The 24,385-nt window shown below is 51.8% G+C and overlaps 1 protein-coding gene across 3 annotated transcripts in view; it reads right to left on the bottom strand.

Annotated features, from left to right (window-relative positions):
• Window positions 1-1,196: 1,196 nt before the first annotated feature.
• The window catches only part of Pou2f2 (POU class 2 homeobox 2), a 41,071-nt gene continuing 17,882 nt past the window's right edge, over window positions 1,197-24,385 (bottom strand). For 2 of the 3 annotated variants that reach the window (XM_036191955.1, XM_036191966.1), the window contains 10 exons: window positions 10,035-10,140; window positions 9,848-9,939; window positions 6,858-7,019; window positions 6,565-6,706; window positions 6,333-6,481; window positions 6,081-6,257; window positions 4,319-4,385; window positions 2,126-2,327; window positions 1,933-2,006; window positions 1,197-1,653 (listed from right to left, as the gene is read on the bottom strand). In XM_036191955.1, coding sequence (XP_036047848.1) covers window positions 1,328-1,653; window positions 1,933-2,006; window positions 2,126-2,327; window positions 4,319-4,385; window positions 6,081-6,257; window positions 6,333-6,481; window positions 6,565-6,706; window positions 6,858-7,019; window positions 9,848-9,939; window positions 10,035-10,140 — 1,497 coding nt within the window. In that variant the 3' untranslated portion in view covers window positions 1,197-1,327. The remainder of the gene's footprint in view (window positions 1,654-1,932; window positions 2,007-2,125; window positions 2,328-4,318; window positions 4,386-6,080; window positions 6,258-6,332; window positions 6,482-6,564; window positions 6,707-6,857; window positions 7,020-9,847; window positions 9,940-10,034; window positions 10,141-24,385) is intronic. The other variant, XM_036191973.1, reaches the window with a different exon arrangement.

The raw sequence follows: 24,385 nt of genomic DNA, 5'->3' as shown, positions 1-24,385 counted from the left end.
CCACAGTGTCCTCTTGCATGGGAAACCACATGGCAATGTCACCACCACGTGGACCCTGATGGAGATGCCATCTGGAGGAGCCCAGCACTGGGGTGTGTGCGTGTGTGCATTGGGGCACAGGAAGGGAAGGGAGAGGTATCTACCAGTGTTGGAAGGGGCATAGAGCAGGCAGAGTGAAGCCAGTTAATCTTTTTGGTTTCTGGTTAATGTTAAAGAACATGAAGGATCCCACGGATAGGCACTGGAATATGATTTTTTTTTTTTCAGGGAAACTGACAGACAGGATGGAAAGAAAGACAACTTGGATGCTCCCACCTCATCAACCCTTGCTTGAAACAACCTCCTTCCCATAGTCAGGAGGAGGTAGACCCCGAGCAGAGAGGGTGATGGGGTGTTGAGGAGGGGCTTTTAAGAGTTGGAACTTGGCAAAAAAAAAAAAAAAAAAAAAAAAAAAGGCCTAGCCCACCCTTCAATGGGAATGGGGAGGTACAGGGAACAAAAAGCCCATACCCAGGCCTTTCTCTGAACTCTCCCCAGGCTGGGGGTTGGGGGGGGGGTTAAAGCAAGACCCCCTGCCCTGTCAGGGAGAGCTGGGGGCATATGGAAGGGGCACATTCTGTTGAGCACAACGCTAAAAATTCTGTACATCCTTTGGGTGAAGCTACTGAATATTTGGTGTAAGGTTGTTTGGTCTTTTCTTTTGCCTTCTGGAAAAGACCATTTGGCAGGTGGCTCTGGGCCCTGGGCCTCCTGCCCCAGGCAATGCCCTGTCTCCTTTGGCCCAGGGCTGGGGCTGGGCCAGCAAGCTGGCACATTCTCTAGTTCCTTCTCTGCCCACCCCCAGAGGGGTCAGGTTAGGAGTTGGCCCCACAGCCAGGGCTCCGCGGCGTGAGGTCCGACCCGCTGGAAGCCGCACCGCTCCGGCTGAGGGTTCTTATTTGGTGTCATAGCAGTGAGCACTCCAAGATCTGGCTCGCAACTGGTTTTTGGTTTGTTTGATTGGGGGGGGGGGTTGTTTGGTTGGTTTAGGGGTGTTTTTTGTTCGTTTGTTTTTCATCTCTGGTTCCTTTAGGGCAGCTGGTTTCTGTTGTGAATATTTTTGGTTTTCTCTTTTGTTGGTTTCTTTCTTTTCTTTTCTTTCTTTCTTTCTTTCTTTCTTTCTTTCTTTCTTTCTTTTTTTTTTTTTTTTGGTTGATTTTTGGTCTTTCCTCCTCTATCACTCCTGCTCTGATGATCCACTGCACCTCCACCAGCCTCCTGGCCCCTTCTTGGGCAGGGGACCAAGGTTGGGGGAGTCAGAGGAGCAGGAGGGAAGCATGGTGGACTCTCACTCGGCCTTGGACCCTGCCTCAGGTCCCCCTGGGCCTCCAGGGGTCTGTGCTGCCACTTCACTGCAAGTGGAGGATGATGAGGATGAAGAAGACGAGGAGAGGCCAGGAGACTTGCTGGAGATGGAGGCCGCCACGGCTGCAGCCGCCGCTGAGACCAGGCCCACACCTGGCGGGGCACTGAGCAGGGGCAGCCCAGCGTGGTTCAGGAAGAGAGGCGAGGTCACTAGGCCGGGGCTCCCTGGGGCCGCACCGGCTGCCCCCAGCACCAGGTTCCCGCTGCCATCAAGGCTGGTAAGGGGCAGGGTTCCACCAGAGGCCAGGGCTGGTGAGGAGAGAAGAGGCTGAGCTGGAGGTAAACCAAGCCATGGAGACCTTCACCTCCTTGTCCCCTGCTTGAGTGCCCCCATCTCCCCATCTGTCCCACTGACTCCCATCAATCAACACCCCTCACACCTTCCCCAAACACAGATGGGGATGAAGAGGCGAGCAATGCAGTGTGCAGAGGCAGGATGGCATGGCTGGGGTAGCAATGAGGAGGCTCAAGGCCCAGGAGGGGACAGGGCTGACTGGCGGCAATGGGGTGACATGAGGCTGCACGCACCTTGGATGGTGGCCAAAGGGTTGTTGCTCATGAGGGCTGGACTCAGCCCAGAGCTCAACCCCACCATTGTGCTTCTGTAAGAGCAAAGCAGAAGCATTAGCAGGGGAAGGAACCCATGGCAGAACTGGGGTGCATCTCCCCACCCTGAAAGCAGCTGTGACCTCCCCCCCCCCCCCCGTAGCTGCGTACTCACCCCGTGCCGGGGTTCAGGCCCGACAAGCCGATAGCCGAGTGGCTGCCTTGAGGGCTCGGGTTTGTGCTGTTGGTGGTGGCCGGGGGTGGGGGAGTGACAGAGGGGATGGAATTGAGGGGGGCAGCGGCTCCGCCCCCACCTCCACCCCCTCCTGCTGTCCGGCTGGGGTGGAGCGTCCCCACAGCTGAGGATAAGGTAGTCACTGCCAGAGAGAGAGAGAGACAGAAAGCGCAGTCTTCAGCTTCCCATGGTTCCTTGTCAAGGAAATCAGGGCTCACCCCTATTGCACACCCAGCACCTCATCAGTCAGAACAGCACATTGTCCCAACCCCCTCCTCACAGTCTTTATACCCCCATCTCATGACACTTGTCACAGTAATCACTGGCACTGGCTGTCTGCAAACCATGCCCCCAACACCCCGACATAGACAAGAAATGGGTTGCCCAGGAGACAGGGTCCTATGGCTCCCTCCAGGAGCCAGAGATGAGTCCCTGCTACTTCTGTGCTGCTTGGAGCTCAGGAGTGGGCCACTGAGGACCAAACTGTTCTGGCTAGAACAGAACCCAGGGGCAGTCCCAACTGTGTCCTATGATGAACACCTCAGCCTCTTTGATCCTCAGTTCCCTCATGGAAAATGGAAAAAATGGGACCAATCTCATGAGCCAGGTGTGAGAATTTAGTCAGTCGATGCATTTTATAAAGAACCTGGACCAGTGAGTGTTAGTTTCTTCTTACTCGTTTATAATCCTCCACTTACTATTTCTTAACCTGAGACGAGTGTGTTTGTTATGTGTTAAAAAAAAAAAAACTGTAAAGGGCTGGGGATTTAGCTCAGTGGTAGAGCGCTTGCCTTGCAAGCACAAGGCCCTGGGTTCGGTCCTCAGCTCCGACAAAACCAATCAATCAATCAATCAATCAATCCATGGACTGGAGAGATGGCTCAGCAGTTAAGAGCACTGACTGCTCTTCCAGAGTTCCTGAGTTCAATTCCCAGCAACCACATGGTGGCTCACAACCATCCGTAATGGGATCTGGTGCCCTCTTCTGGAATGCAGGCATACATGCAGGCAGAACATTGTATACATAATAAATAAATAAATAAATAAATAAATAAATAAATAAATAAATAAATAAATAACATCGTACACATAATAAATAAATAAATAAATAAATAAATAAATAAATAAATAAATAAATAACTGTACATGGGCTGGAGAGATGGCTCAGCAGTTAAGAGCACTGGCTACTCTAGCCAGAGGTCCTGAGTTCAATTCCCAGCAGCCACATGGTGGCTCACAACCATCTGTAATGAGATCTGGCGCCCTCTTCTGGCCTGCAGGCATACATGCAGGCAGAACACTATACATAATAATAAATGTTTTTTTTTTTTTTAATTGTACGGGATGGAGAGGTGGCTCAGCAGTTGGCTGCTCTTGGAGAGGACTCAAGCTTCATTCCCAGCACCCACACGGCAGCTCATAATTGTCAGTCACTCCAGTTCCTGAGGATCTGATGCCCTCTTCTGCTGGGCACTGCATGCTCATGGTGCACACAAATACTTACAAAATAAAAACAAAGAAATAAAACCTTTAAAACAATCAGCCTGGTGGTGGTGGCACGTCTTTAATCCCAGCACTCGGGAGGCAGAGGCAGGCAGATCTCTGAGTTCGAGGCCAGCCTGGTCAACAGAGTGAGTTCCAGGACAGACAGAGCTACACAGAGAAACCTTGTCTCAAAAAAACAATTAAGAAAAAAAAAAAAATCCGACTGGAGATGGACCCCAGAGCTCTGAGCACCTCCTACAATCTTTCTCGAGAATATACATAGGTAGATATCTTGTGTGTGCATTATACACTCATGATAATTATACAAAACCTGAAGCTCAGAGAGTTGAAACAGGTTCCTGGACTGGGGCAGAGCACACACGCACACCAGACACCAGGGACAAAGACTCTGCATCACCTTCCAGCAACCTCCACATCTTTTCCACATGGAACTGTAGAGCTGATTAGAGGTTGCTCTGGTGGACAATGTGAAGGGCCTGCCTGCTGCTCTGTCTGCCGCCCACCCACACACACCCCTGAGATTCAGCCTCGAGGTCCATGTCTGTCCAGAGCCACAGACAAACCTCAGGCTGTAGCCCACGCAGTGCCCTCCCCCCCCCGCCCCCTCCCCCTCAGCCTGCCCCTAACCTGTTGTGCTCAGGCTGCTAGAAGCTTGGGACAATGGTAAGGTCCCTGCGCCCCCTTGGGGTGTGACCTGGGGAGAGAGGAAACAAAGTATATGGTAAGGCTCCTGTCACAAGGCAGCATCCCACGGTGTTCCCTGTGCACATGACTCCCATGGCGTCCCACACAGGGTGGGGCAACAGGATCCCAGGTGCTTCCCTTAGATCATGCCATTCATTCCCCATCATCTACCCCCACATGGACCCCAGGTGAGCCTGTGTCACAAGCAGGAGGCGCAGTGACTCTCAGCTGAGAAAGTCCCCCATCTCTCCTCTGACACTACCCTATCCAACTATTGTCCCTGCAGAGCTGTGTCTGAACAATTGCTCTGTCTGCTCCTGCTCCTGCTGTTGGATCTCCTACAAGGAACACACCTGTCTTTTTGGTGCCTGTCCTGGATCTCTGGATCTCTTGCTCCGTAGACCAGGCTGGCTTCAAACTCACAGAGATCCGCCTGCCTCTGCCTCCCAAGTGCTGGAATTAAAGGCGTGAGCCACCACCGCCCGGCCACACCTGTCTTTGTAGGAGAGTCTGGCAAGCCTGAATTACATAATAAGTTTGAGTCCGGCCTGGGCTATATGTCATGAAATCCTGTCTCAAAAAAATAGATTGCCGGGCAGTGGTGATGCACACCTTGAATCCCAGCACTCCAGAGGCAGAGGCAGGCGGATCTCTGTGAGTTCAAGGCCAGCCTGGGCTACAGAACGAGTTCCAGGAAAGGCACAAAGCTACACAAAGAAACCCTGTCTCAAAAAACAAAACAACAACAACAAAAATAATAGGTTGACATTTCAGCACTCAGGAGGGAGAGGCAGGAAGACCAGGAGCTCAGAGCCTCCCCGCTCCTGAAATAATAGGGCTGGTAAACCCCAAAGCAGTCTCATCCTGCCTTAGCCCTAGAAGCTCTAATGGATTTGATGTGTCTCTCCTCCACTTAAAATCCTTTACGAACCTGATTTGGATTCCTGGTAAAATGTGAAGCATCTGCCCCTGCCCAAGCTCCACTATGAACCCTATTCCCAGCAGCTCCTGCCACACTGCATTGCACTGGGATTCACCATGTCTTGGCATCTGAGCCTGTGTGCATGCTGGACCTGGCAGCATGTGGCCTTCTGGATGGTCCTCCTCCTTCACGTGGCCAGCTAACTTGCAAAGGGTCCCTCTTTCCTCCCCAGCCCTAGAGTTGAGGGGTTCCTCTCTGGCCACCATAGCCCTTTGTACAATCAGAAATAAAGGGACGGAATAAAGGGTATCCGGGTGTGCCTGATAACTACGCAGACCCATGTGTGGCTGTGGTACTGCAGTTTGGCCCTTCCTATGTCTGTGGGTGGGAGCCTGGTGTATTTCTAACCATGCAGTATCCCACCCTCATGGTAATGTAAGTGTATACGTGAGAGCCTGTAGCCACCACATAAGACCACATTTGGGCGCCTGGGAGATGGTTTGGTAGGTAGAGGCACTTGCTGCCAAGTCTAATGACCTGAGTTTGATCCCTGGAACCTTCATGGTGCAAGGAGAGAATAGACTCCAAGGAGTTGTCTTCTGACCCCCACTCAGGCTGGGTGGCATGGACCCTTTGTGACTGTGCTCTCTGTATGTGACATACTGTCCCCAGAAACAGCTCCTCTGGTCTCTCTTCTAGGTAAGTTTGCTTCACCCAGATGCCTACAGGCTTGTGCCTGGACACCTGACCCCCACACCCAGCCCACCGTCCAACTCTGGGTACCAGGTGAGGGCTGTAGCTGGTCGGCTTTCCCGGGCTGGGCAGCATGGGGGCCGCGCTGCAGGGGTTGATGCGCTTTTCCTTCTGGCGCCGGTTGCAGAACCAGACGCGGATTACTTCCTTCTCCATGTGCAGCTGCTCTGCGATCAGCAGGATCTCCTCTGAGGTAGGCTTCTGGTTCTACAAGCAGAGAGGGCTGTTGAGCTGGGTCCTTCCACCTGATACCCTTCCCGGTCGCCAGGGGGCGAAGCTCACCGCTAGAAAACTCTTCTCTAAGGCGAAGCGGACATTCGTCTCAATGCTGGTTCTCTTCTTGCGTCTCCGCCCTGGCAGCCCATCGAAACCCAGGCTAGGGCTGCTCAGCTGGTTGGGGCTGGGTAGGCTTGAGTCCACAGACATAGTTTCTGCGAAGACAGGAGAGAAGAATGTGAGCGATCGCCCCAACACCAGTGCCCTGTGCGTCCTTGGCGCCTCTGGCCAGGCTCACCTGCGTCACTGAGCCACTTCTCCAGGAGGGGCTTGAGTTTGCACATATTCTTGAAGCTCAGGTTAAGGGCCTCGAAGCGGGAAATGGTCGTCTGGCTGAAGTCATTGCCATAGAGTTTGCCCATGGCCAGGCCTACATCACCCTGGTCCAGAGAGGAGGAGGTGGGGTTTGGAAGTCAAGGCGGGGTCTCCTGGTGCAAGGCTAGATCCAAACACTCTATCAACTGACCACGACGCCTGCATCTTTCTTCCGTCACCCCCGCACCCCCGCCGCCCCATAAGGTGGTCCCAGACCTGCGTGAAGCCCAGCTTGATGCGGCGTTGCTTGAAGGTGCGAGCGAATTGTTCCAGTTCCTCCAGGTCACTAGGTTCCTCCGGGTGGGATGGCGGTTCCAAGCATTTTGGGGGCTGCGGGTGTGAGAGGTGCGGGTCGGGCAGCGTGGGGCGAGTCACAGCCTGGTGGGGTGGGCAGGTGGATGGGATGCGGGATGGAGGACCCGGATGTACCTAAGCAGTGGTTGTGCACCTGCTGCTGTCTTCAGACTTCCCTCACCTGCCCAGGACACCCACACTAATTGCTAATCCTGTTAAATGTTTCCCTCTGCTGCCGGTATGGTCCACTGGTCCACTCAATTACCAGAACTCTTCACCTTCCCTTAGAGGAGCAGCCAGTGTCTTTTTTTCCTGATGGCTCAATGGGCTCAAAGCCTAGAGCTGGGGGCCGTGGGTTCATCCTCCATTATTTTTTGCCACTAACCTTTTGGGATAACTCAGTCTGAGCCTTAACCCTCCTTGGGCCTACATTTCCTTCCATAGAAACCATCACCACAGACTCTGCCTGCCCACTGATTAAGGGATTAAGGTTACTAATTAGCAAGTTGTGCAACCCCCTCCCTCATAGGTATAGGGTGAAGCCTGAGGTTCAGTCTAGATGTAGCAACAAGGTATCGATGCCTGAACTACAAATGAATACTGTTTGGGCTGAGGATGCTAAAATCTGGAGGTGGTACACGAGGAAGACAGGAGGCATATGGAGTCTATCTTGAGCTCAGTTTCACTGTGCATTTAAAACTGCTCTAAAAAATGAAAGACCTGACAGAACACGTACAGCTGCTCAGGAGACCAAGACAGGAGGCTGCTAAATGTAAGGTCAGCTTGGGCTACAGAGTGAGTTCAATGCCAGAGCAACTCAGAAAGACCATCTCAAAACAAAATGTGAAAAGAGGGCTAGGGACTTAGTTCAGTGGTAGAGCCTGCTCCCTGCCCCACAATTGGATGGGGTGTGGCTCAGTGGTGGAGCCCCTGCCTAGAATCCCCCAGTGAGGGGCTGGAGGTGTGGCTCAGTGGTGGAGCCCCTGCCTAGAATCCCCCAGTGAGGGGCTGGGGTTGTGGCTCAGTGGTAGAGCCCCTGCCTAGAATCCCCCAGTGAGGGGCTAGGGGTGTGGCTCAGTGGTAGAGCCCCTGCCTAGAATCCCCCAGTGAGGGGCTGGAGGTGTGGCTCAGTGGTAGAGCCCCTGCCTAGAATCCCCCAGTGAGGGACTGGGGGTGTGGTCAGTGGTAGAGCCCCTGCCTAGAATTCCCCAGTGAGAGGCTGGGGTGTGGCTCAGTGGTAGAGCCCCTGCCTAGAATCCCCCAGTGAGGGGCTGGGGTGTGGCTCAGTGGTAAAGCTCTTGCCTAGCATACTCAAAATCCTAGGCTGACTCTCTAATATCACCAAAATACAAATAAAACAAAGTTTTAAAAGTGAACAGTTTGCCGAGAGAGGAAGAAACACAGAAATGCGTGAGGAAGGCAGTTGGAGGGTGGACAAGAAGCAACACCTTTTTTTTTCTTTTCTTTCTTTTTTTTTTTTTTTTTTTTGTTTTTTGGTTTTTTGGAGACAGGGTTTCTCTGTGTAACTTTGCACCTTTCCTGGAACTCGCTTTGTAGACCAGCTGGCCTCAAACTCACAGAGATCCACCTGCCTCTGCCTCCCGAGTGCTGGGATTACAGGCGTGCGCCACCACCGCCCGGCCACCTTTCTTTTTTTTTTATGTTTTAATTTATTACTTTTTCCTCCATGGCTCTGCAGTGTTTTATTAATTCAAAAGTATAAAACACAAATGTTCTTTTTAATGATATTCATTAGTTACATTAATTGTATTGATTTATTACATTTGTGATATTATGTGCTGATACTACTGTCTGTTTGTGGGGCTTTTCCATCACACCAAACAGAAACTCTGTATAGGAAATCATGAAGCGACACCTTTCTCTGGGGTGATTCACTGCCTTAAAAACTGGTGGTTGGTACAGGGATGCCTGTCACAAGGATTGGGTGTGTTTGGGACATCATTCTGATGTGAGCCCCCTGTTGGGTTCAAGGTATCACTTTGTAATCGACACATGGGCAGTTTGGTAGCAGCAGGACTATCACCCCAGGAGGGAAAGGCTACCACCCCACAGTAGGCAGGACAGCATTAGCAGCCAAGTGAGTTCTGACATGGTTGTTACAAGAACACTGAGCCTTCCAGGGCATTTGGAATTTAGCAGCCAAGACTCGTGTTGGCCTGTGAACTTTTCAGTCTTTGACAGAGAACACATATACGTGTGTGCACATGCATGGTTATGTACATGTGTGCATATGTATGAGTACCTGGAAGCGTGTGTGTGTGTGTGTGTGTGTGTGTGTGTGTGTGTGTGTGTGCGCACGCATATGTGCATGTGTGTGGAGGGCTGAAGTCAACATCAGGCAGGTGTCTTTTCTCAATTGCTTGCTACTTTTTTCTTTCTTTCTTTCCATAGACAGGATCTCTATGAACCTGATGGTTATTGATTTGGCTAGGCTGGTGGGTCAAGGATCTACCTATCATCAACCTCCATGCCCGCAAGGATAAGATTACTACCATGCTCTGCTTTTAGCATGGGTTCTGAGGATTCTTCAGACTCGGGTCCTTGTGCTCATGCACTTTCCCGGCTGAGCTACCTCCCCAGCCTCTGAGCTAAGTATTTCATCAGATTTTCAAAAGCACCCATGTTCAGAAAGGCTTTGGAACCAACAGTGTGGTTTGATTCCCTTCATTCTGAAGGAAGGAGCTGACCCAGACATGGAGCCTGGCTTACCCGAGTTCCTATACAGCAAGTTGGTAGCAGAGTAGAGTAGGGCCTCGGGTCCCTCAACTGCTCAAGGACACGAGGTAGGCTCATGGAGCAGAGACTTCCACAGCCCCCACCCCGCCCCACCCACTCAGACCCAGCTCACGCTGCTGCCAGAGAGGCTTGACAAACTCAGTGGACAGTCTCACCTGTGTAGGAAGCCCAGCCCGGGGCTGGGAGGTCAGGAGAGCTCCCTGGGTTTGCTGAGGTAGCTGGAATAGATTTGGCGTCGGTAGCAGGCCTGGGGAGACAAGAACACAGAAGGTGAGCGGGTGAGGGGCAGCTGACCAAATGCTGAAAGCAACAAGGAGGCCATCAACCGGGCAGAGACCTCACCTGGCTGACTCTGCTGGGCCTGTGGCAGCAGGAACTGAGCAGGTGGCTGGAGGTGGTGGCCGGGGACAAGCACCAGCTGCTGGAGCTGGAGGAGCTGCTGTATGTCCTGGCAGAGAGGGGATGGACAGAAACACAGACTGAATCCTGGCTTGATCTCCCCCTTCAGCCGCATGCGAGCCCCTGAGGAGCTGAAGCCAGAAGGCAGTTAGCTCGGCACAGCAAGCTGTGGTCTGCGGGACCTGGACCGGCACACTGACTATAGGACACCTGGAAGCCCCACCCTCCAAGCTGCCCCGCGAGGGCTTTCTCTTTGCCTCTCCCTTCCTGGTAAAATGTTTGCCTAGTCTTACACTCCCACAGAACAAATAGACTTGTTTAAAAATGTAAACCAGGCTAAGTCTTTTTTTCTCTTCTTAAAATGTTCCCAAGGCATGTGGTATGATGTCTGGAATTATCTCTAACGCACTCCAGCAAATAGCAGGTGTATGCATTGCTATAGACACTTGGAGAAAAGCTTCGGCACTAATTTAGGTTGAAAAAAAGAGCTCAGAATGTCAATTTATTTGGAGATGGGATCTTTGCAGATGAACAGGCCATGAAAGTGGGTTCCAATGCATTATGGTTGATAGTGTCATTAAAAGGGGGAAATTCAGCCGGGCGGGGGTAGCTCACACCTTTAATCCCAGCACTCGGGAGGCAGTGAGTGAACTCTGTGAGTTCCAGGACAGCCAGGGCTACACATTGAGACCTTGTCTCGAAACCACTCCCACCCCAAAAAAGAAAATTCAGGCCAGGAGCTTGAGTTTAATTTAAAGCGGGGGTACTCTGGAGAGATGACTTAGGGGTTACGAGGACTTGCTGCTCTTCCATAAGACCTGGGTTCAAATCCCAGCATTGACACCTGGCAGCTCACAGCCACTTGTCATTCCAGGTATGGAGAAGCCAACACCCTCTTCTGGCTTCCATGGCAACCATACAAACATGACATACACAGTTACACATGCACACAGAAATAAAAATAACAAAAATTAAATCTTTGTTTGTTTGTTTGTTTTTGGAAACAGGGTTTCTCTGTGCAGTCCTGGCTGTCCTGGAACTCACTCTATAGACCAGGCTGGCCTTGAACTCACAGAGATCTGCCTGCTTCTGCCTCCTAAATGCTGGGATTAAAGGGGTGCGCTACCACCGCCCAGGTCAAAAATAAAATCTTTTTTAAAAATTTATTTGTTTTATGTATATGAGTGCTCTGTCTACATGTACAACTTTATGCCAGGGAGGGCATCAGATCTCACTTCAGATGGTTGTGAGCCACCCATGTGGTTGCTGGGAATTGAACTCAGGACCTCTGGAAGAACAGCAGGTGCTCTTAACCACTGAGCCATCATCTCTCCAGCCTCCCAAAAATAAAATCATATAAAAAGAAAAAGACCGAAGTGATAGAGCCCCTGCCTAGAGTCCCCCAGTGAGGGGCTGGGGTGTGGTCAGTGGTAGAGCCCCTGCCTAGAATCCCCCAGTGAGGAACTTGGGGTGTGACTCAGTGGTAGAGCCCCTGCCTAGAATCCTCCAGTGAGGGGCTGGGGTGTGGTCAGTGGTAGAGCCCCTGCCTAGAATCCCCCAGTGAGGGGCTGGGGTGTGGCTCAGTGGTAGAGCCCCTGCCTAGAATCCCCCAGTGAGGGGATCGAGGCGTGGCATAGTAGAGAACTTGCCTAATATATGTGAGACCAGTGATTTAACTGCCAAGCATTGCTGTGAACAAACAAAAAGGGTGTGCTTGCAAGATGGCTCAGTGGGTAAAAGTGTTTGCTCCCTATCCTGACAACTGATCTCCAAAACCCACCCCTGACCTCCATATGTATGCCATGGCACATCTGCAAACCCTACCCCCCATATACACAAAACAAATGCATGCTTTAAAGGGGGAGAATTTTGATTTAGACACAAACAGAGTAGAGATGATGTAAATAGACACAGGAAAGAAGACCAGCTATAAGCCAAAGAGAGCAGACAGAGGCCCGGCCCACACCTCCATGTTACCTTCCTGGCTTCTAGAGCTGTGAGTGAATATATGTCTGCTGTTTGCGTCACCAGACCGTGGCTCTTTGTTACAACAGCACCAGCAAACTGATACAAGCAAACATACACCTGCCTTGGGACCCAAGAATTCCATTCTCAGGTGTAAGGCCACTGGAAGCTCTCCCCATCAGCCCAAGGGCCACCAGCAGTGGAGCAGATAAATGACCTGATTCCGTGGAATCAGCAACAACGCAAACTTCCCATGGGGTCATGGCATCCTATATCCTGTTTACATGCCATTTGCAGGTTACAAACTCAAGAGGCTACGGGTGCCATCAACACAGATGTGCTTGGTCAGTGGGGACCCCCTGAGCTGCATGCTTGTGACCGGCGTACTTTTCTGCATTTGTTTATGTTGGTAACCTACAGCAAAGGATAATTCACCCTTCAGGACTGAATCTACTCTACCCCGCCCCCGCCCCTCATACCCTAGCCCTATTTAAAAAAAAAAAATCCATGGCCGACTCCCTCCAGCTGCAGATCAACTGACAAGCAATGAGGCTTAAGTGTCCATTGATAGTGGAGCCGTCCAAGGCTCTGGGTCTAACTCTATAGTCTAAGTTCACTGCTTTTGCTGCCCCCTCTGCCCTCCCCTGACTCCTCTGTCCTCTCTCCCTCTACTTACAATGTAGCTCTGCCAGCCCTGACCCTGCATAGGCTAGGGTAGCCTTGGAAGCCCAATGATCCTTTCTCGCCTCAGCCTGTCCAGTGCTGGGATCCCAGGTTCCTGCCACCACACCTGCCTGCTGTTTGTTTTTCTTTCAAAGGCTCTCCCAATGGTATACCCTTCAGGGCCCACAAAGGGTACCCATCCTGCTCTCTATGGCCCTCTTAGAGGATGGTGCATTTATTAATGTGTACTCTTCTTCTGCTAGGCTGAGCCTCTGGCAGGTAGCGGGGTGCCTTAGAAAACAAACCAACCAACCCAACAATTTAAGCCCTCCCCCAGTCTGGCTGCTCAGGCTAAGACTGACTCAAGTTCAGCCTTGATCCCTGCCTTCCTTTCCTCTTCTAACCACGAAGCCCATCCTCACCTGCCATCTCTCTGTCTCTCCCCTCCACTGCTGTCATCTTGGTTCAAATGTCAGCACCATCTACCGCAGGGCCACCTGCTTCCTCCAAGCAACCAGAGTGGGTCTGATAGCAACAGACTTCTGAGATTTTTTTTTTTTTCTAAATCAAGGTCTCACAGAGATCAGGTTGGCTTGGAATTCCCTATGTAGCTGAGGATGACCACTAGGTCTTCCTCTTCCTGCCGTGTGTGTGTGTGTGTGTGTGTGTGTGTGTGTGTGTGTGTACACATGGAGGAGAAGAAGAAGTCAGATCCCTCAGAGGTCACAAAACACCGGAGGCTTGGGTGTTTGTGGCTTATTGCATGAATGCTGGGATCTGAACTGGAGTCTCGGCACGGAGTGTCTTTATGTGCTGAGCCATCCCAATGGCCCTGTTGTTATTAGCATATATTAATTATACATAACAGTGAGTTTCATGATGGCATGTCCACACCATACCTAATGTACTTCAGACAGATTTGCCTTGTTACCCTCTCCCGTCCAACTCCTACTGACACCTTCTACTTACATGACCTTTTGGGGGTATTCATGTGACTTGATGCAAATTTTTTAAAAATCTTTTTTTTTTGTTTCCACAAAAGTTTTTGGGAAAATACAAAACACAGTGATGAAAACATATTTTAATTTATTAAAAGAGGGGTTTATTCAGGCGGTGGTGGTGCACGCCTTTAATCCCAGCACTCAGGAGGCAGAGGCAGGTGGGTCTCTGTAAGTTTGAGGCCAGCCTGGGCTACAGAGAGAATTCTAGGACAGCCAGGGCTACACAGAGAAACCCTGTCTTGAAAAATGATAATAATAACAATAAATAAAGAGTGTTTAGAGAGTTGGCTCAGTGGTTAAGAGCACTGGCTGCTCTTCCAGAGGTCCAGAGATCAATCCCCAGCACCCACATGACAGCTTACAACCATCTGTAACTCCAGTTCCAGGGGCTCTGATGCCCCTTCTCACCTCCACGGGCACCAGGCATGCACACGGTGCACAGACATACAGGCAGGCAAAACACTCATTTGCATAAAATAAATAAACCTATGAACAATTTTCAAATTATAAAAACAAAAAGCAAGCATCCACAGCCCACCCAGGAGGAAGCTGTGAACTTGGATGGGAAAACATGGCTGTTTCCTACCCTCTGGCTGCAGACGAAGCACCTCCTTCCACTAGGAACACGCCGGATGGGCTACAATCATACCAGCGGCACTCAGAAAAGGAAGCCCGCACCTTTTCATAATCCATCTTGGCCTCCACTGTCTCTTATCCCCGTGTGTGGTAGAGCCCAAACACTGGGCGGCAGCCTAGCTCACCCGAGGCCTCTCCTCGTGACTTTTCTGCCCTCTGACCCTAGTCCAGCCACACCAACTCCTCCTTGTCACTCACCCCAGGCCTTTGCTATTCCTGCTGGACCACCCCAGACCACCCCTTCCACTTCCTCCAAGTCTCCATCAACTGCTCTTCCACAGAGTGGCTCCCTATCTTCCTTCTGCTGCCACCACATTCATTACAAGACCACATTCTTTCCTGCCTGCCGGAATCACTCGCTTCCCGCCTGTCTCTCCAGCTAAGACGGACGCACAAGACTGTCCACTTTATCCTCACCCAGAAAGGCACCTGCCTTCCCGCTGTCTGCTGAATGAAGGAGTGAAAGGAGAGAGATTCTGGTGTGTGGCAAGCAGGATCTGGCCAGTAGGAGGCCCCATCTGTGCTCAGTCCAGACAGGCCTCATGGCTCTCTTTAACCACTAGGGGGCGTGCTACCCCAGTGTGAAATGGTGAAGTTAGACAAAGCTGAGACGCTGGAGGAGGCTCTGGATAGCATAGTTCATATCTCATTTGCTTTCCTCGAACCAGCTGGGAAGGTTAGCATACCCCACTGAAGCTGGGAAGGGAAGAGATCAACTCCTTTCTGCTTTTGTTTTTTTGAGATGCAGCCTATTATGTAGCCCTGGATGTTCTGGAACTCACTATATAACCCAAGCTACCCTCAACTTGTTACAATCCTCCTGCCTCTGCCTCCTTGGTGCTGGGGTAATGGGTGGGCATTACCACACCCAGCCTGGGAAGGAACCAACTCTTGCCTCCAGTGCACATGCCTAACAGGTAACAGGACAGACTGACTAGGCTTTGCTGCAGACAGACAGAAAGACAGATACATGGCTAGTACAGATACATGGGTGAAGGGAATGGGGGTGTAAGTGATCACTTTCTCATCAGACCTCGGTTCCCCCTGGGGGTGAGGGTGGGGGTGGGGAAGAAAGCTGTGAGGGTGAATGGGAGGAGATCAGGGCCCCAGAGCTGGCCAGCTGCAACGGCCCAGGTGCTGTGCCTCACCCCAGTGCACAGGACAGGAGGCCCTCTCCCCCTTGGCTCCCACCCCCGAAAAGCCACACCATGGCTGGATGGTGGTAGCTTGTGGGCCATCTTTAACATGGCAGATTGTGACCTGTTCTGGACATGGCACTGAATTAGGACTAGACCGGAAGAGGAGGAAGAGGCAAGCTGTGGGAACCAAGTGAAGAAGAGCTGTTACAGTGTTCTAAACAGGGCACTTGGGGAATGGGGAACAGGGCACATAGTTTCAGTCTGATGGGAGGAAAATGTTATATTGTTCTGTTAAAGCAGGAAGGTAGCTGTAATTAGTAACATATTGCATATTTTCAAATAGCTAAAGGGTGAGGTGTGGCAGTGTAAGCCTGCAATCCCAGCACTTGGGAGGTGGAGGCCGGAAGATGAGAAGTTGGTCAGCTTGGGCTACAGAACAACTTCCAGCCAGAATGGATTACATGAGACTCTGAAAACAACAACAAGGACAATAGTAATAATTTTGGTCAGCTCTTGGTATTGAACCCAGGACCTCAAGCATGCCAGACAGGTGCACTCACACCAAATCTGTACCCCGTAGCCTCCGAAAAGACCAAATCTGTACCCCATAGCCTCCGAAAAGACCAAATCTGTACCCCATAGCCTCCGAAAAGACCAAATCTGTACCCCATAGCCTCCGAAAAGACCAAATCTGTACCCCACACCCTCCGAAAAGACCCCAACTGCCATAGGGAAATGAGATGTAATTGTGGTGACAGGTATGTTAAATCGCCCAACTTTGGAGTCACTGAGTTACTCCTTCCTCTGGGCCACAGCTTTCTCATCTGCAAAATGAGGGTAAACTGTGTAATACTTCCCTGGGTTTCACTGGGGCTGGAGTGATGTCATTATTTGGGGGGTACTTTAGAAATCTGAACACATTACTTACACACAGGCGCTAGCCAACCACTGTCTCCTCATGCATGCTACCCCATCACGAGCTGTCAAGAGTGGGAGCCCCATCTGGCTTTCAAATCTGTCCTCTTCCTAACCACTCACAAGGTCCAGCGCCCACCCAGGCTCTGCTGAGGGTCAGCCTGGGATATCCACCTGCCTGGGTGATGTCTCCAGCCTGGGATATCTACCTGCCTGGGTGATGTCTCCAGCCTGGGATATCCACCTGCCTGGGTGATGTCTCCAGCCTGGGATATCTACCTGCCTGGGTGATGTCTCCAGCCTGGGATATTCACCTGCCTGGGTGATGTCTCCAGCCTGGGATATCCACCTGCCTGGGTGATGTCTCCAGCCTGGGATATCCACCTGCCTGGGTGATGTCTCCAGCCTGGGATATCCACCTGCCTGGTTGATGTCTCCACTTGAGTAACTAAGAGAGTCTTCCGGCTAGGTGTGGTGGCGCACGCCTTTAATCAGAGCTCTCCAGAGGCAGAGGCAGGTGGACCTCAATGAGTTACAGGCCAGCCAGGGCTACATAGTGAGACCCTGTTGGGTGGGGTTCAAGCCCCAACAGATCCAATGAGACACTTGTTTCTTTCTTAATTCAGAAAATCATCCAGGTACAGAAGCCAAAATCCCAGGAGTCATTATTGGCCTAACCGTGACCTTCCTGTGCAAGCCAGCCTCTGCTCCCTCCCATGTGCCCGCTTCCTATGACTCCCCTCAATTCTAGTTCCAGGATCTGTAGACTCTCTTCCTCTCAGCCATCACATAGAGCCATAAAGGATCAGGCTTGGTGTCTGGCCGGATAATAGACCTCCTGCCTAGTATGTGACAAGCCTTGGGCTCCATTCCAGGCTGCCCCAACAGTTGTCTTGAACTCTCCCAGTCCTCCTGCCTCTACCTCAGGAGTTCTGGGATTACAGGTGTGTACCACCACACCAGGCCTATGCAGTGCTGTAGACAGAATCCAGGACCCCAAGTATGCACTCTTACTAACTGGCCACACTCTAATCTAAAACACCTGTGTTGTGTTTGTTTTGTTTTGTTTTGTTTTGTTTGAGTTAGGGTGTCATACTGTAGCCCAGGTGGCCTCAAACTCAGGGCAGTCCCTTTTTATCAGCCTCCTGAGTGCGAGAATTACAGAGATGTGCTGTCAACCCTGGCTTTAGAATAGCTTCAGTTCCTTTGTCTTAACCTCCCCCTATGCCTGCCTCCCCACTCACTTACTTTTGTACATGCGCGTGTGTATGTGCATGCCTGCATACATGTGTGTACATGCATGTAGGGCCTGGAGAGAGGCCAACGATAAATGTGCTCCTCATTTACTCTTCACTTGATTTTTTTGAGACAGGGTTTCTCACTGAACCAAAAACTCAACCACTCAGCCAGGCTGGTGGGCCAGGGAGCCCCAACTATCCTGCTATCCTTGCCTCTCCAGAGCTGGGGTCACGGATAAGAACTGTCGAGCCTGACAATCTTAAACCAGAGCTGGGGATCCCCCCAAAAGTCCTCATCATGCTTCCTCAGCAAGCACCTCACAGAACAAGCTATGTCCCCAGCCCGGAATGGTTTTGTTTGTTTTGAAACTGTCTCTCACACATGGCTGAGGCTGGCCTCGGCTCCTAATCCTCCTGCCTCCACCTCCCAAGTGGCTGCGATCGCAGGCCTGTGTGTGCCACTATGCCTGGCTTTCCCTCACCTCTCAGGAGCTGTCTCTATGTGCCTTGAACAACAAGCCAAGGCACTCCTCTCTGCCTGTGTCTCCTTGTTCCCTCTCCCTGCCCCCCACGCTTATTTCAAGACTGACTCACTCAGCCCTCGGCTCTCAAAGGCCATTTTCTCAGTGAAATCTTTCCTAACCACCCCTTTAGACTGGGCCCCTCCCTTTCCCACGAGGCCCTGTTTCGTTTTGCACATCACCCTTACTCTGAACCGTCTTGTTGCTGGTTTGCAGTCTGTTTCCCTGCTAGGGTACAACACCCTCAAGGGCAGCTGGTCATGAGTAGGCATGACATACACAAGGGTCCTCATGAATGCCACTTGAGTGACGATTCCAGTCACGCTACGAGGAAGAGCTCTGGGTGCGGGAGCGGGAGGCAGGAGCAGTGGTGTACGCCTATAATCCCAGAACGTGGGAAGCTGGGGTGGAGGAGCAAGGGTTCAAGGCCAGCCTGGGCTATAAAGACGTTCAAGGTTAGTTTGAGCTGCATATTGAGGTTTGGTTTCCAAACAAAAGGGAAGGGGGCTGGAGAGGTGGCTCACGTTGAGAGCATTTGCTGCTCTTTCAGAGGACCCAAGTTCTGCACCCAGTACATGAGGGGGTCCCTATAACTTCAGCTTCAAGACACCTGGCCTCCATAGGCACACCCTCTAAGATGTATATTCCTATAAATGCACACGGGTTAAGATAAAAATAAATCTTAAGAAAAGGGGGTTTACTTTGTTTCGTGTGTGTGCGTGTGCGTGTGCGTGTGCGTGTGCGTGTGTGTGGTGTTTTGGGGACAGGGTTTATCTATGCAGCCTTGGCTGTTCTTGGCTTTATAGACCAGGCTGGCCTCCAACTCACAGCGATCCGCCTGCCTCTGCTTCCCCTTGCTGGGATTAAAGGCGTGCACCACCATGTCGACATTAAAGAAATGTTTTAAGGGTTGAGGAGAAAAGGAAAAATAAAGACAATGGAGGAGCAGTATCCAGTGAGGTCCTGCTGGGTCCCAGAACAGACAACAGAGAGTCTTTCATCAGGGAGAAAAACTTGCATTCAGTCTTCCAGCTCATGTCACCTCTTGCTAATTCCCAAGTTACTGCACCAAGTTCAGAACTCCACAGCTCTGTCTGTGTGCTGACCCCACACCTCCAGGTCTGGCTCCATGGTCCCTTCTTAAAACAACAGGGCTCAGCTCTTCTATCTGGGGACCTGTCTTGCCCATGCTCGGGTCCCAGGAGTTAGAAGGGGTTCTGACTCTGTCTTCTCAAGGCCTCAGGCACTGATTCGAGTGGGTACAACTGTTCTCCTGAGCAGGGACTGGAGGTGTCATTTTATTTGCCCCAGAATGACACTAAGGAGGTGTCCCTGGAGCTGGGCCCAATACTCCACAGCAGACCCTTTCAATGATCTGAGCCAAACATTTTCGTTGTCCCTCAGCTGCCTAGAGTTCAGCTGTGGACTGGATAACGTCCAATACGCTTATCCTCCGCTGCCTCTCCCCACCACTCTGGCCCAGCTTCTGAGCTGGCCCGCTTTCTTGAATCATGCCTGCAATTCCTACTGTCTGCAAGCCTTTCCTTCTGCTCACCCACCCATGAACCATTGTGGAATCATCTTTTTGTGCACTGTGAAGATGTGTCTTTGCCAAGGCACCTTCTAATGGGTTTAATAAAGAGCTGAAGGGCCAACATCTAGGCAGGAGGTATAGGCGGGACTTCCAGGCACAGAGAGGACTCTGGGAAGAAGAGAGGCAGAGATGCCATGGAGATGAAGAACGCATCAGACATACAGAATGGGGGAGAGATTAAAAAGCCACATGTAAAATGTAGATTAATAAAAATATGAGTTAACTTAAGTTGTAAGAGCTAGTGGGACAAGCCTAAGCTAAGGCTGAGCTTCCATAATTAATAAGACTCCATGTCATTATTTGGGAGCTGGATGGTGGGACAGAAAAAGACTTGTTACAATAAACTTCTACCACCATCTCCCAAAAGCCTTCCTGACTCCCTCACACACTAGACATGTTCCTGGATCCAAATTTCCCACCAGACCCAGTGGGTACTGTCATTCACTCAGCCTAGGAGATGATGTTAAGCATCGTTCTGTGTTCCTTTTCCGCCTTACAAACACAAAATGATGTCTGAACAGTTAATGGTAAGTTTTCAGTCAATGCCAAGCCCTACTGCAGGTGTTCCGAAACACTCCCCTGAAGAGATGCCTTCCTTTCCCTTGATTGAAAAACGGTAACCACAAAATAACCCGCATTGATCTGCTAAACATCCACATAGCTCCCTCAGTAGAACGCACCATACCAAGCATTGGACAGGCCAATTATCCAACTGTATATAATATAATTGTCCTTTCATAGGCACAGCAGAGAAACTGCAGGGAAGCATCGTGCCAAACCGTTTAACTAGTAGGGGAACTTCCCCTTTTTATTTTATATTGTTACATCATTTTAAAGTGGTGGGGCATGAATCTTTGTTGTTGTTGTTGTTGTTGTTGCTTGTTTTTGTGGTTTGAACCCAGGGCCTCAGGCAAACCAGGTAAGTGCTCTACAGAAGAGCCACACCTCCAGCCCCTCACTGGGGGATTCTAGGCAGGGGCTCTACCACAGAGCCACACTCCAGCCCCTCACTGGGGGATTCTAGTCAGGGGCTCTACCACTGAGCCACACCCCAGCCCCTCACTGGGGGATTCTAGGCAGGGGATCCACCACTGAACCACACCCCCAGCCCCTCACTGGGGGATTCTAGGCAGGGGCTCTACCACTGAGCCACACCCCAGCCCCTCACTGGGGGATTCTAGGCAGGGGCTCTACCACTGAGCCACACCCCAGCCCCTCACTGGGGGATCCTAGGCAGGGGCTCTACCACTGAGTCACACCCCAGCCCCTCACTGGGGGATTCTAGGCAGGGGCTCTACCACTGAGCCACACCCCAGCCCCTCACTGGGGGATTCTAGGCAGGGGCTCTACCACTGAGTCACACCCCAGCCCCTCACTGGGGGATTCTAGGCAGGGGCTCTACCACTGAGCCACACCCCAGCCCCTCACTGGGGGATTCTAGGCAGGGGCTCTACCACTGAGCCACACCTCAGCCCCTCACTGGGGGATTCTAGGCAGGGGCTCTACCACTGAGCCACACCTCAGCCCCTCACTGGGGGATTCTAGGCAGGGGCTCTACCACTGAGCCACACCCCAGCCCCTCACTGGGGGGTTCTAGGCAGGGTCTCTACCACTGAGCCACACCCCAGCCTCTCACTGGGGGATTCTAGGCAAGAGATCTACCATTACGCTATACCCACAGCCCTAACTGCTTTGGATGGGACTTCTTATTTTCAAACGTAACACATTTTAGTTATTCCTGTTTCACTACAAACCAGGGAGTCTCCTGGGTGGTAAAGATGTCTGTGACTCATTCCTGAGTCCCTATATTCTGCCAGGGTCCTACACACAGGAAGGAGGCCTAGGGATGTTAGTGACCTGACTGTGGGGACAGAGCTGAGCAGGCAAAGAAGTGGAAGCAGGGAGAAGAGACCCAAGCCCCAGGAGCTGGTCTAGAGCTGTGGATCCATGGGCAAGTCAGGGTGGGAAGAGCTGTCCCCGGTTCCTGTGCACTGCCCAGCACAGGAGGCACAACACAGGCTGCTTTTGAACAGATGAGGCCACGGGGCAACTCAGCTCACGAGAATGAATTCCTAGAATTTGTATTCAGCTTTGCACCTGCTGAGGGGATCGAGTGGAAAGATCCAGAATGAGGGCGGCTAGGAGGGAAATGAGCAAGAGGAAAGGCCTTTCGGGGAGAAGCACAAGGGGGTCTGGTCGTGGAGGCAGGATGGGACAGCAGGTGGCTGAGCATCAGCCTGACTGTGGTCCTGAGGCTGCACGGACTCAGACAGGGTCCGTGGCTCACTCCTGAGGTGATGGGATGGCCAGGAGAGCGGTCTACCTCTCCTCTTTCCTCTCCTGTGTTGAGAGGCCGTTCCCCAGATGCACTCAGACAACTGGAACGGGAAAAGGCAGGATGAATGTGGGGAGTTTGGGCTGGGTGTGATGGATGAAGAGGAGCTTTCCAGGTCATGGAAGAGAGTAACTCGGGATGGAGAGGGAAGCAGCAACAAAGGGTAGCCTGAGGAGAAGCCCCAAGACCCTGTGCTGTGTGTGCTACCAAGCGAGTGATGTGCACCTGCTGCGGGAGTCTCTGGTGGCCCTGGTGGGAGGGGACTGGAAACCATGTCCCCATGAAGCACGGCTGAGGCAACAGCCGCCACAGGCAGGTTAGAGCCCTGAGCTCCCGAGGCCTACCATTTTGTCACTGTGACTCTCCAGCATTCTGCCTTGGCCGAGGGATGACACTTGCCCTTTAGAGGCCATTGTTGGTGTCTGGGACAGATGCAACTCTCATTTACTGCCATGGGCTGAGCCTGCTAAGAGTGGGGCTGTGCTAGGAAGAGCCCCCGGGAAGCAGAGTGCTGGCTGAGACCCTGCAGGACAAGGCCCGGGGCAGGCCCAGTGTCCAGGAGAGTCCTGAAGGGGGTGCATCCATAATGAGATGGACCTTCTGAAACGGGCGAAGTCCCCATAAGGACAGCCCCACAAAGGTAGGACAGTTCCCCCAGGGGCGTGGGGGATATGGAAGACGGCGTGAGAGAGAAAAATGGTGTAAGATACCCTGAGGGAAGTTAAAAGGGTTTCTTTGCTACAGGATTTCCCAAGACTTTCACCACCTCAGAATGTGGTGAACTTAAGTGCTTATAGAAGTGAGAGAGGCAGGAGCCGGCTGCAGAGGATGACTGGACTTTTTCCTTTACTGGGGATTTAACCTAATCCTCTTGCATGCATATCAGGCAAGCACCCTACCACTGAGCCACACCCCAGCCCCTCACTGTGGGATTCTAGGCAGGGGCTCTACCACTGAGCCACACCCCAGCCCCTCACTGGGGGACTCTAGGCAGGGGCTCCACCACTGAGCCACACCCCAGCCCCTCACTGGGGGATCCTAGGCAGGGGCTCCACCACTGAGCCACACCCCAGCCCCTCACTGGGGGATCCTAGGCAGGGGCTCTACCACTGAGCCACACCCCAGCCCCTCACAGGGGGATCCTAGGCAGGGGCTCTACCACTGAGCCACACCCCAGCCCCTCACAGGGGGATCCTAGGCAGGGGCTCCACCACTGAGCCACACCCCAGCCCCTCACTGGGGGATTCTAGGCAGGGGCTCTACCACTGAGCCACACCCCAGCCCCTCACTGGGGGATTCTAGGCAGGGGCTCTACCACTGAGCCACACCCCAGCCCCTCACAGGGGGATCCTAGGCAGGGGCTCCACCACTGAGCCACACCCCAGCCCCTCACAGGGGGATCCTAGGCAGGGGTTCTACCACTGAACTATATCTTCAGCCTTCTTTTCACTTTTTATTTTGAGATCAAGTCTCACTACTTCGTTTTCTTCATGACAGGGACTCACTGTGTATGTAGCTCTGTCTGTCCTGGAACTCACTACATAGACCAGGCTAGACTTGAAATCAGAGATCCTGCCTATGCCTCCTGGGTGCTGGGACTGAAGGCATACACCACTGCGCCCAGCTAAGTCTTACTGCTTTTGAACTACCACTGCTACCAGCTACCACTGTACGGACAATGTAGCCATTACTGTTGAGTTGAATTGTGGCCCACCCCCAAAAGACAGGTTAAAGTACCGAGCCTTGGTACCTGTAAATATGACCTCTTTCTGAAATAGGGTCTCTGCAGATACGACAAAGCTAAATTAAGCTCACTAAGCTCTAACACAGTGACTGATGCCCTAATAAGAGCAAGCAGTCAGGACACAGACATACACAGAAACAGAAGTCCATGTATCAATGCAGACAAATCTGGAGTGACCCACCTGATCTCCACCTTGGACACTAAGGATTGTTGGCACCACCAGGAGCTATACACAAGAAGGGTTTTCCCTAAACCTTCAGACAGAGCACGGCTCTGCTGATATCTTAACTTTGGCAGTGCAGCCTGAGACAATACATTTCTGGACTTTGTGAGTTGGTGGGTTTTATTTTGTTGTTTTCTTTTTTTGACAGGGTTTTGTTAGGTAGCTCAAGCTCCATTCAGATTCCCAGAGATCCTCCTGTCTCGGCCTCCTGAGTGCTGGGGTTGCAGATATGCTCCAACACGTGGAGTTCCATTTCGGTTTTGACTCATTTGGTTGACGGCAGCTTGTAATGGCGACTTCAGGAAACAAGCAGAGCCACT

The sequence above is a fragment of the Onychomys torridus genome, chromosome 1, assembly GCF_903995425.1.
Source record: "Onychomys torridus chromosome 1, mOncTor1.1, whole genome shotgun sequence".
Taxonomy (NCBI): Eukaryota; Metazoa; Chordata; class Mammalia; order Rodentia; family Cricetidae; genus Onychomys; species Onychomys torridus.
This window is presented reverse-complemented; position numbering and strand designations above follow the sequence as displayed.